This window comes from Orcinus orca, chromosome 19 (genome assembly GCF_937001465.1).
Source record: "Orcinus orca chromosome 19, mOrcOrc1.1, whole genome shotgun sequence".
Lineage (NCBI taxonomy): Eukaryota > Metazoa > Chordata > Mammalia > Artiodactyla > Delphinidae > Orcinus > Orcinus orca.
Window position 1 is genome coordinate 40,705,993 of NC_064577.1, and position 12,804 is coordinate 40,718,796.

The 12,804-nt window shown below is 39.1% G+C and overlaps 1 protein-coding gene across 11 annotated transcripts in view; it reads right to left on the reverse strand.

Annotated features, from left to right (window-relative positions):
* The window catches only part of ATP6V0A1 (ATPase H+ transporting V0 subunit a1), an 81,156-nt gene that overhangs the window by 35,436 nt on the left and 32,916 nt on the right, over positions 1–12,804 (reverse strand). For 10 of the 11 annotated variants that reach the window (XR_007473677.1, XR_004478536.2, XM_033410738.2 and 7 more), the window contains 3 exons: positions 5,907–5,985; positions 4,412–4,509; positions 3,324–3,452 (listed from right to left, as the gene is read on the reverse strand). Coding sequence is in view for 9 of the 11 variants with exons in the window: in XM_033410738.2 (XP_033266629.1) it covers positions 3,324–3,452; positions 4,412–4,509; positions 5,907–5,985 (306 nt within the window). In the remaining 2 variants the exon portion in view is untranslated. The remainder of the gene's footprint in view (positions 1–3,323; positions 3,453–4,411; positions 4,510–5,906; positions 5,986–12,804) is intronic. The other variant, XM_049702491.1, reaches the window with a different exon arrangement.

Below are 12,804 nucleotides of genomic sequence, written 5' to 3' on the forward strand. Positions count from 1 at the left end.
TGGGAAAGAAAAGTAAAGAAAGCAGATGGATGGAAAACTCAGAAGGAAAGGAAGGCAGGGATCTGCATGCCATTAACCATTACTTTTCCAGTCTTCTTTACGCTCTCATATGTTATGGTGCTTATGGTAAAAGATGCAGAGAAATCTCTCCAGCTCTTACAGTTCTTCATAAGCAAGAAGACTGAGAAAAGGATAATCATTAACAAGTCATTTTAAATGCTCTGGATAAGAAATGGCTAAATCAAATTTTTAATCATTATAAATCATAAGAATATTCAATATATGTTTACTTCTCCCTTTCTACACACTTGGCCAATCATAACCCCTATGCCTGGAGATGCAAAGAATCATCTTCTGATTTAGCCATTTTCTGCTAACTCATTATTGTAAATTACTGATCATATTCACCCAATTATATTAAAAAGAAGGGTTTAAAATTGGTAGTGTTTCAGGCCACTTGCAAACATTATAATCTCAGGCATGGAAGAAAGTCTCATGAAATTCCACATCTCTGAGATTTGAGAGTCCCAAGTTTCCTTATCTCTTGCATTAAGTAAAGCGTGCACTCGCATGTGCAGACGTGCTTAACTCTGTGAGGCCTTGTCTCCTATCATGGCAGTGACACCTGAGACTGCTGTATGGCCACAGCAGGGCAGGGGCTAGTGAAAGGGACCTGGCTGAGACTAAGAGCTAATGGTAAGAGCGGGCAAGACACTGACTGGGCACTAGTAGAGAAAAGGAGGAGTGGTGCTTGCCAGAAGACTCCTCACAGGGGAGTGACAGGGACTGATGACGAAAGCAACAGAAGAACCGCTCACAGCCAAGGCCTCGTGCTCAAAAGTACTTCCAGAGATTAGAAACAAACGTTTTGCACAAGTAGGAGAGGGAAAACAATGCAAAATGGATAGGGCGTGAAGGTCATGTCTGCCTTCTCAGGATAAGTATTTCATGTTTAGACCTATTAATCACAAAGAAAATTCCTAAACCCATAGCTACAATTTTAAAATCTTATATCATCTTTCCAAGTGGTTCCTCTTATTTTTTAAAAAATTTTTATTGGAGTATAGTTGATTTACAATGTTGTGTTAGTTTCTGCTGTACCAGTGTACCAGTGTTAGTTTCTGCTGTACCAGCAAAGGGTACCAGTTATACACATACATATATCCACTCTTTTTAAGATTCTTTTCCCATATAGGTCATTACAGAGTACTGAGAAGAGTTCCCTGTGCAATACAGTAGGTCCTTATTAGTTATCTATTTTATATATCCTCTTATTTTGTTTTTACTATTTTTTAACTATAAAATTAACAGTTTAAAAAACTATTTCCATTAAGGGAGTCCATCTGTCAGTCTTTATTCAGAATTTCTACCAAAATGAACTAGACTAGGAAGCCTATCCCAATCCTTAAACTCAGGAGGTTATGAAAAACATTTTCGTACATCTCAGCAACATCCCAGCAGTAAACTAAAGGCTATGTCAAAAGGGAAAGAAAGAGGGGAGACGGTAAAAGAATTAAGTCCCAAATAATGATAAAAGTAACTGAGCTTTGACCTGGAGGCCAGATTTACTTTGGATCTGTGGGCAGCAGCTTGGACATGTATAGAAAAGCACACATCTGTGAGCATAGGGAGGCACTGTGTTCAGGGATGTTTCCTGATATGAGTAAGTGACATATTCCTTGAACATAGGGACCATGTCTTACCCATCTTACGCTTTACAAACAGCAGGTGCTCTTCAAATGCTCTGTGAATTAATGAGTATAAACACAATAATGTTTTCACAGTGAGTACACTGGAATTCCAGATTATTTGTTTATCAAAACCCTTGGGCGTAAGTGGCCGTGCCTGTTGCAAAAGACCTGTAACACCTGGAAAGAGTTAATCACACTGTCCCACACCCTTTAATGTGGTATCGGGGACTGGTGAAAGAAGTTACCGTCAGTCTCAAAATTCTCAACTCAGTGAGCAAACTGAATATTCACACCAACCCTCTCCTGGTACGTAGCCAGATCCTGATTCTCAGGAAGACCGGGCAGTTAAATTCCTGTGAGATTTTCTCCTTTCCCTGGCTCCAACAGATCCTTTTAATTAGCATGGCTTCTCTGAGTCACATCCTTAGTTACTAAGGAATGTATCACATCTTCAGCTGACTTTCTCTAGCCCCGTGGTTCTCACACTAGCATGCTTCAGAATCACCTTGTGAAAACAGATTGCTGGGCTGGGCACCACTCTCAGAGTTTCTGATTGAAAAAGTCTCGTGTGGACTGAAAATTTGCATTCTGACAAGTTCTCAGGTGAGGCTGATGTTGCTAGTTGGCAACCCCCTGCTCCAGTCTAGAGAGCTAGTGAGACTTATTCTTTCCTCAAAAGACAGAAATTACAAGTAAAACTGAGGACATATAAGATGCTAACTAAAATGGGCCTTCTATTTTTCAAAAGCTTTGCTAATTTTTGTTGTTGTTGAGCAAAGGAAATAAAGAACTTATGGGAAGGTACACTGAAGAGTGACTGGGACAATCTCTGAAATGTCTGATGTTGTTAATCTGGTGGCAAAGACACCTATTGAAAAGAGAGTTACCCATATTTTAGGCCATCAGAAAAAGCACGTCCAGGATGAAAGCTAAGACTTCTTCTCAGGTTTAATTAGGAGGAGGAAGCCTTCTGAAAGCCTTATTCCAATCCTTTCCATGGGATCACCTCAGCAAGCTGTCACCTGGCAACTTAGTCACCTACATTTTTAACCCAGGAATTTATTAACATTTTTTCCCTACAAGGTAATAAAGTTGAGTTTATATGAAAATCCAGGAATTTCAAAAAGGCATCCTACCAATTTTCCAAACAACATAAAGAAAAGCTCTTGAAAAATTAAGTGTGATGTGCAATCTGGAGTACTTAAAAATGTGCTCAAAGGTTGACAAGCAAACATAGAGGATAAAAATTTAAATTTAACGACAAAAGGTTTGGAGATTAAACCTTTGTTATAATTTCATGTATAACTAACTGTTTCCTGTTGCTTCAACTTTAAGCATATACTTACCTTAAAATGTAAAAATTTCATAACTATGTTTATACAACTATTTTAGGGTTCCTTTCCCCATCTTGAGATGAAAAATTGCTGAAAATGCAAAATTATACAAAACCATGGCTGGCTGTGTACTGCATGAAAAATGGAACATAATCTGACATTTCTTCAAATAAAACAGGGTGCAGAAATGGTACTGCTTTCAAACTAGCAAATTAAAATAATTATTGGAATAAAAATATGGCCCACTTTGCTGGTGTAATATCAGCTGCTCAAATATTAAAAGAAACAATAGTCTGACCTCATCGAAAAACTGCTGAGTTTTGCGAAGTATAAATTTTAATTCAGTCAGTTCCAAGAAATTTCTCTTCAGAGCTTCCTGGTTTGTGTTGATTTCCTTCAGTTCATTTTCAATCTTCTCAAAATTGGCCTACAGAGACAACAACAACAATAACAAAACCAATTTACTCAAAGGAAGCTCAAAATGCTTGCTCTGAAAGACAGATGAATTCATCCATCCCACAGAACACTCGCCACCCAGATGGTTCAAAAGTATCTTTGAACAACACAGCAAGTACAGTCAGCCCTCCATACCCTTGGGTTCCATACCTGCAGATTCAACTAACCATGGTTCGAAAATATTTGGGGAAAAACATTTTCCAGAAAGTTCCAAAGAGCAAAACTTGAATCTGCTGCCCACAAGCAACTATTTACCTAGCATCTACATTGTATTTACAACTACTTACATAGCATTTACATTGTATTAGGTATTATAAGTAATCCAGAGATGATTTAAAGTATACGGGAGGATGTACATAGGTTTAATGCAAATACTACAGCTATTTTATATAAGGGACTTGAGCATCAGCAGATTTTGGTATCCGAGGGACGGCCTGGAACCAATCCCCCTCAGATGCTGAAGGACAACTGTATTGTGTTTTTACCAGGGCAATTTTCTTCATGAAAACTTTTTGGCTTAAAATCGTCTTTCTTTGTCTATAGATTCTGTTGTACACTTGGTTAAATTCCTCAGGGGACTTGGGATAGATAAAATAATTATTGAAAAGTTAATGAAAGGCTATTCATTTAGTCTATGAGATTAATAAATTACTGGATAAATTAACATTGATCCAATAAAGTTTCAATAAGCCAATAAACATTTATTTAGTCGCATGTGATAGTATTTGAGATACCACAGTGTTTTTTATACCATAAAAAAGCAAATTCATTTAAGTCCCATCCACAAGAAACTTGCAATCAATAGACAATGCTGTTGCAATCAACAGACAAGGACAGCAAGAATTATTCTACTCTCCAACTACTCAGGAAATTACTTTCTGCATTTAAATAGAAAGAAACTTATCTAGCTTCCTCAGAAGAATTGTTTACCTCTAAGTCAATCATGTCCCGGGGGAAGGGCACCTCCGGGTTTTCGCCAGTGTCCATAATTGAGATATTGGCTTTCCTTATCTCTTTCTCAACAAATCCTAGAAAGACAGAATCGAAACATTCATGTCTAGCTGCACATGTCTGGAATTGCCAATACTTGAGGAAAAAAATAATAAGACCCCAAACCTGGCTAAAAAGAGCTTTGTTCTAAGAAAGACACTTTTACATAAAAAAGGCAGATCGTATAAATCCTTTTTTCTCCACATTCCTCTTCCTCCTACCCTACTGTCTCTAAAGCATAGCTACCCCAAACAGGTTTATCATCCCACTACTGTCTTCTTTCCCTCTTCTGATATTAAAACTGGTCCTCATCTGTGTCAGCTCTCTACCCTTTGTGACTTCTACCGTATGACGGTTCTGGTCACAGATACTGTTGGCAGAGAGGAGCTACCAAGAGTGCGATTCAGTAGAATAGCTGAAACTTAGCACCCTAGTGAGACAACTCCAGCCTACATGGGTTTCATTAAATTTGAAAACAGGTCAGTTTTGACTTAAAAAATACAAAAAAACAAAGCACGGAATAAGGCCCCAAAACACCAGAAGACAAAAGTGTGTCGGGTGATAACTACTGACTTAGTTTTTAGCACAGGGACTAAATTCACCTAACAGCTAACTGAAAGCTGGCATAGTATAGTAGCAAGATCTTGGATTTTGAAGACAGACAACCTGGATTCAAACACCGATCCCATCATGACAGCTTACGTTCTTGGGCAAGTCACTTAACCTCTCTAATCTTTGGTTTCTTCATTTACTAAATATGGGTACTAAATCACCCATCCTGAAGGAATGCTGTGGGGAATGAACAAAATAAAGTATATGAACACCCTAACTCTCAACAGGACCTTAATAAGTGTTAGATTCTTCCCTCATAAATAGCTCAAATTAAAAGGCAGCTCTGGGGCTTCCCTGGTGGTGCAGTGGTTGGGAGTCCGCCTGCCGATGCAGGGGACACGGGTTCGTGCCCCGGTCCGGGAGGATCCCACGTGCTGTGGAGCGGCTGGGCCCGTGGGCCATGGCCGCTGGGCCTGCGCATCCGGATCCTGTGCTCCGCAGCAGCAGGGGCCGTGACAGTGAGAGGCCCGTGTACCGGAAAAATAAATAAAATAAAATCAAAAATTTAAAAGGCGGCTCTGCTGACATCTAAAATTGATGGTGTTCTGGGTTCTACCTCTCAGAATTCTACAGTGTAGTACTGCCATAAAACCCTTCCCATAAAAAAATAACCAGTTTCAGCTTGCAGCCTTGTCATCTCAAACAAAGTTTCTATTAAGCACCACCTAGCCCAAACACCACACGTCTACTCGTGCACAAGAAATTCATCTTTACATCCTCTTTTCTTTTCCTCCTGTCGTATTTTCTTCCTTTATTAAGAGGACTCTAATTTAAGACATTTGGCTCACTAGAGGAACATCAGACAAGGCCAAAATGCACATACGAAGCTTCCGATCCATTTCTTCACATCTTCTAACTTCATTCACAAATTTCCGCTGGAAAACGTTCACATCTGGATTTAACTGCAAAATAAGAACAGAATACCAAATATTCAAATGTTACATTTCCTCTCTTTCATAAGCAACACATCCTGCAAAGTGAAAACCTAATTTAGTGTCAGTGTATGATGCGACACTAATTAAAACTTTCTACTGATCCACACAACCTGCTTTGGGACCAGTCTCACCAATGAAAAGTAAAATCCCCTCCCTCACTGCTGCAACATGTTCCTGGAATGGAGGCAGATTAGACAAAGCACAGTGGCACAAAATGTTCTTCCCGGGCCAAAAGTCTCAGTGAGCACAACCACCTCCCACATTTGGGCAATGGATATAACAGAAGCTCTGCCTGGTTTTCCTTCTCTCCTTCTTCCCAATCAGAAGAGACAGAAGGCAAACTTCTCTTGTTCTTTTGACCAAGGGTCTTCACCTTCTAGGTGATAGGCTGGTTTATTCAATCATACATCACAAGTAATTTTCAAAGCAATGTGGCAGATATTCTGGGAAATGCAAATAAGAATAAAACAAGTTCCTACTCATTAAGAAGCTTGCAAACTAATAGAGAAGATGAATACAACCAATAAGAGAGCATGTGATAAATTCCATAAAAGCAATACAAAGAAAGAATTAGTTACTCAACATTTTTGGAGCACCAAATATGTCCCAGACACTGTATTAGGCACTGGCATAAATATAAAGAATAAGAGATATCCTCGCTTTGAAGAGCTATCAGCCCCACAGAAGAGAGACACAAACCAATCAATACAACTTTTGTGATAAACGTTATTAAAGAGTAAGCAAAATATTGCTGGCAGTTTCCTATACAGTTAAACATATATCCACCTACCTCATGACTGAGCATTGTACTGCTAGGCACCCGCTTAACGGGAATGAAAACATGTCCACAGAAATTTGTAAAACAATGTTTACAGCAGCTTTATTCATAATCGACCCAAACTGGCAATGATCCAAATGCCATCAACAGGAGACTGGATAAAGACACTGTGATATGTTCGTACCATAGAATGCTATCCAGTAATAAAAAAGAACCAACTACAGATATATATATATATATAAATAAGAGTAAATCTCAAAAATACGAGGTTGAGTGAAAGAAGTCAGACATAAGAGTCTGTAATGTATCATTCATTTCCATGAAGTTCAAGAACAGGCAAAACTAATCTGTGATGGTAGAAATCAAAACAGTTGTTACCTATGATGGGTTGGGGCTGACCAGAAGTGTGTACAAGATAGCTTTCTGGGCTGCTGGAAATATTCTATACCTTGAGTCGGGTGGTGGTTATAAGGGTATATAAATTTACCAAAATCATCAACCTGTACTCCTAAGATCTATGCATTTCACTGAATACAAAGTTTACCTCCATAAAAAAGAAGAGGGGAAAAAAAAAAAAAAAAAGAAGAGGGGGGCTTCCCTGGTGGCGCAGTGGTTAAAAACCTGCCTGCCAATGCAGGAGACGTGGGTTTGAGCCCTGGTCCGGGAAGATACCACATGCCGTGGAGCAACTAAGCCCATGAGCCACAACTACTGAGCCTGCGCTCTTGAGCCTGTGCTCTGCAGCAAGAGAAGCCACCACAATGAGAAGCCCACGCACAGCAACGAAGAGTAGCCCCCACTCACCGCAACTAGAGAAAGCCGAGCGCAGCAACGAAGAATTAGAATTAGAGTTACCATATGACTCAGCAATCCCACTACTGGGCATAAACCCAGAGAAAACCATAATTCAAAAAGACACATGCACCCCAATGTTCATTGCAGCACTATTTACAATAGCCAGGTCATGGAACAAACTAAATGCCCATCGACAGACAAACGGATAAAGAAGATGTGGTACATGTATACAATGGAATATTACCCAGCCATAAAAAGGAACGAAATTGGGTCATTTGTAGAGACGTGGATGAATCTAGAGACTGTCATACAGAGTGAAGTAAGTCAGAAAAAGAAAAACAAATATCACATATTAACGCATATATGTGGAACCTAGAAAAATGGTACAGATGAACCGGTTTGCAGGGCAGAAATTGAGACACAGAAGTAGAGAACAAACGTATGGACACCAAGGGGGAAAAGCAGCGGCGGGTGGTAGTGGTGGTGGTGGTATGAATTGGGAGATTGGGATTGACATGTATACACTGATGTGTATAAAATGGATGACTAATAAGAACCTACTGTATAAAAAAATAAATAGGGCTTCCCTGGTGGTGCAGTGGTGGAGAGTCCACCTGCCAATGCAGGGGACATGGGTTCAAACCCTGGTCCAGGAGGATCCCATGTGCCGCGGAGCGGATGAGCCCATGCTCCACAACTACTGAGCCTGCGCTATAGAGCCCGTGAGCCACAACTGCTGAGCCCATGTGCTACAACTACTGAGCCCACAAGCCTAGAGCCCATGCTCCACAACAGGAGAGGCCACCGCAGTGGGAGGCCCGCGCACCGTGGCGAGGAGTGGCCCTTGCTCGCTGCAGCTGGGGAGAGCCCACGCGCAGCAACGAGGACCCAACACAGCCAAAAATAAATAAATAAAATAAATAAATTTATAAAAAATAAATAAAATAAAATTCAAAAAAAAGACACAATGCAGCCATAAATAAATAAATAAATAAATGTTTTAAAAAAGAATGAACTGTGAGAGAGAGAGAGAGACTGGTAACAGAGAACCTAGCAAGGAAATTATTGGTATTATGTATTACATTAATATTAGACAGATGGAATCTACGGTAAAAACCATTATTAGAGATTAAGAGAATCACTACATAATGATAATAAGAACAATTCCCAGGAAAAGGAAACAATTCCAAACTTGTGTGTCCCTAATAAAGTGCTTATTTGTTTTTGTTTTGCTTTGGTTTTTTTCACTGAGCAGGCACTACTCAGCCTCTCATTCAGAAATTTCCACTTCAATAAACATGACATTCTGAAGTGAAAGTAGCCACAAGACTCATGGTAACTTTACTGGTTTCATAATCAAGAGTCAAGGTTCAACTGTAGCCACACCATGGCCTGCTTTGGGTAAGAAGTCCTGAAATATGTGGGCAAGGCATTCTCAAAATATTTCAAACAAACATTAACAGAACTACAAGAAAAAACTGACAAATCTGTCTACGTAGTGAGAAATTTTAATATAATTTTAAAACTATTGATACACCAAGTCCACCAAATATTATAAAAGGACAGAGAAAATTTGAACAACGTAATCAGCTTAATCTAACACACACACACATTTTCTAACACTGCATCCAATAGTTCTCTCTTCAAGAGTTCTTTTAAAAAAACTGACCACAAAATAGGTCACACAGCAAGTCTCAGTATAGAATTGGTACCATAAAATCTTCTCTATCATGCAATTAAGTTAGAAATCCATATCAAAAATACAACTTAACATATTTGGAAATTCTAAAATAGCTCTAAGTAATTCACAGCACAAAGAAGAAGTCATAATGAAAATCTCTCTCTCTTTTTTTTTTCCTGTGGCCATGCCACGTGGCTTGCGGGATCTTAATTCCCCGGCCAGGGATCAAACCCAGGCCCTCGGCAGTGAGAGCACACAGTCCTAATCACTGGACTGCCAGGGAATTCCCTGAAATATCTTAAAATATTTAGAATGGAATGATAAAGAAAATGCTAGAGATCAAACTTTGTAGGATACAGTTAAAGTGGTATTTAAAGGGAAATTTATAGACTTAGATGCAAATAGAAAAGAGTAAAAAATTAATGTGTCAAGTGTTCAAGAAGTTAAAAAAAAGATAACAGGAGGTAGAAAACAACAAAGAGCAGAAATTGGGACTTCCCTGGTGGTCCAGTGGTTAAGACTCCACCTTCCAATGCAGGGGGTGCAGATTTGATCCCTGGTTGGGGAGCTAAGATCCCACATGCCTTGGGCCAAAAACCCAAAAAACATAAAACAGAAGCAATATTGTAACAAATTCAATAAAAAGACTTAAAAAATTTTAAAAAAAGAGCAGAAATGAATAAAAGTTCCTGAACAAAACAAAGTCAAAAGCTGACTTTTTTCTTTTATTCTTCTTTATCATTTTATTTGTTATCATTTTTTCTTAAAAGCTGGTTATTTAAAAAGACAAAATGGACCAAATTTTTATAAGACTGAGAGAAGGCATAAATAAACATAAGAATAGAAAAAGTTCACTACAGATAGAAATTTCAATAGTTAAAATATACTCATCTAGAAACACCAGGCCTAGAAGGTTTAAAGATAGGTTCTTTCAAAGACTAGATAAGCCCAAAGCTAAGAAAAACTATTCCAATGAGGAGACAAATGAAAGGAACATTCCTCAACCATAAGTGAGATTGGCTAGTATAATCTTTATACCAAAATAAGATAGGAATAGTTTGAGAAAGGACAATTACAGACCAATATCATTTATAAATATAAATGAAAAAATCCTAATAAAATTATTAGGAAATTGAACCCTAAAATTCTTTTGAATACACCTCATGACCAAGTTTCCCAGGCTTACAAGGATGATTTTACGTTTAAAAAAAGCTACACAAATGGTCTGTAAGCATATGAAAAAGGCTCCACATCATTAGCCATGAGGGAAATGCAAATCAAAACCACTGTGAGGGCTTCCCTGGTGGCGCAGTGGTTGAGAGTCTGCCTGCCGATGCAGGGGACACGGGTTCGTGCCCCGGTCTGGTGAGCCATGGCCGCTGAGCCTGCACGTCCGGAGCCTGTGCTCCGCGACGGGAGAGGCCACAACAGTGAGAGGCCCGTGTAATGCAAAAAACAAACAAACAAACAAAAACCACTGTGAGATACCACTTCACACCCATTAGGATGGCTATAATTAAAAAAAAAAAAAAAAAGGAAAATAACAAGTGCTGGTGAGGATGTGAAGGAACTGGAACCCTCATACGTTGCTGGTAGAAACGTAAAGTGGTGTGGCTGCTGTGGAAAGCAGTGTGGAGGTTCTTCAAAGTGTTAGAATTACCACATGACCCAGCAATTCCGGGTACATACTCCTGGGTATATACCCAAAAGAAGTGAAAATAGGCACTCAAACAAATACTTGTACACGAATGTTTATATAGCAACCTTATTCACAATAGCCAAAATGTGAAAACAACTCAAATATGTTCAGCAACTAATGAATGAATAAACAAAAGGTGGTATATACATACAATGGAAAATATTCAGCCATAAAATGGAGTGAGTACTGATACATGCTACAACAGGATGAATCCTGAAAACAATATGCCAAGCAAAAGAAGCAAGATACAAAAGGCAATGTGTCATATGATTCCATTCATATATAATGTCCATCCAGAATAGGGAAATCCAGAAAGACAGTGGTAGATTAAGTGATTGCCAAGGGCTGGGGAGAGGGAGAGATGGGGAGTGACTGCTATGGGTACAGGGTTTCTTTGCAGGGGCGATTAAATGTTCCGGAATTAGATAGTGGTGACGGTTATACAACCATATGAATGCACTAAATACCACTGAACTGTACACTGTAAAAGGGTGACTTTTTTGGTATATCTCAATTGAAAAAAACATAGGCAGTGGAATCAGACAATCCTGGATACAAATCTGTGTGTCCCTGGGGTATTTTCATCTGTGCTGCAGGTTCCTAAACTGTAAAATGAGAGTGGTAGGTTCCACTATTCAAAAGGAGGTTCTACTTCTCAGGTTGCTGTAGCAATGCCTGCAGTAATAATGTAAAATGTTCAACATGACATCTATTCACAAAATGTAAATTGTCCTTATGATCCTACATGTTAGACAGTAAGGGACTGAAGAATAGACAAGAAGTATGTCAAAGAGAAGAATGAATGACGGGACAGATAAGCCACAGAAGATTTTGAACAAGTCGAGCAACGAAACATGTCTTGTCTCTCTAAAACCCAGGGCAGGGCTTCCCTGGTGGCTCAGTGGTTGAGAGTCCGCCTGCCAATGCAGGGGACACGGGTTCGCGCCCCGGTCCGGGAAGATCCCACATGCCGCGGAGCGGCTGGGCCCGTGAGCCATGGCCGCTGAGCCTGCGCGTCCGGAGCCTGTGCTCCGCAACAGGAGAGGCCACAACAGTGAGAGGCCCACGTACTGCTAAAAAAAAAACAGGGCAATATCTTTTGTATAGAAGATAAGTAACAACTAGTTCTATACTGAAACCACTTCTTATACTGAAACCACTCATTTTAATATGCTGCATATTTTCATACTTAATAAAAGATACAAATAAGAAAGAAAAGTACAGATACATGCTACAATATAGATGAACCTTGAAAACATTACGTTAAATGAAAGAAGCCAGACACAAAAGACTACATATTGTATGACTCCATTCACATGAAATGTCCAAGAATAGGCAAATCCACAGAAACAGCAATGAAGATTAGTGGTTACCAGGGGCTGGGGGTGGGGAGTGGGGTTGGGAGGAAATGGGGAGGGACTGTTAATGGCTACAGGGTTTCTTACTGGGGTGATGAAAATGTTCTAAAATTGATTGTGGTGATGGTTGTACAATTCTGTGAATATACTAAAAGTCATTAAATTGTACATTTTAAATGGATAAATTGTATGGTATGTGAATTATATCTCAGTAAAACTGTTAAAAAAATTAGTAGGAAAAAATATGGCTATGTAATTCACCAAATTAACAGATTAAAGGAGAAAAAAACATGGCAACCTCAATAAGGAAAGGCATTAAATAAAATTCCACAACCATTTGTGACAGTAACTTCAGAAAATCAGAAGTTGAAAGGAATCTGCAAAATCTAATAGAATTTTCCAAAAAATTAAGAATGTCTTATTTAAATTATAAAATATTTAAAAGATTCCCCTTAAAGTTTGAAGCAAGACAGGC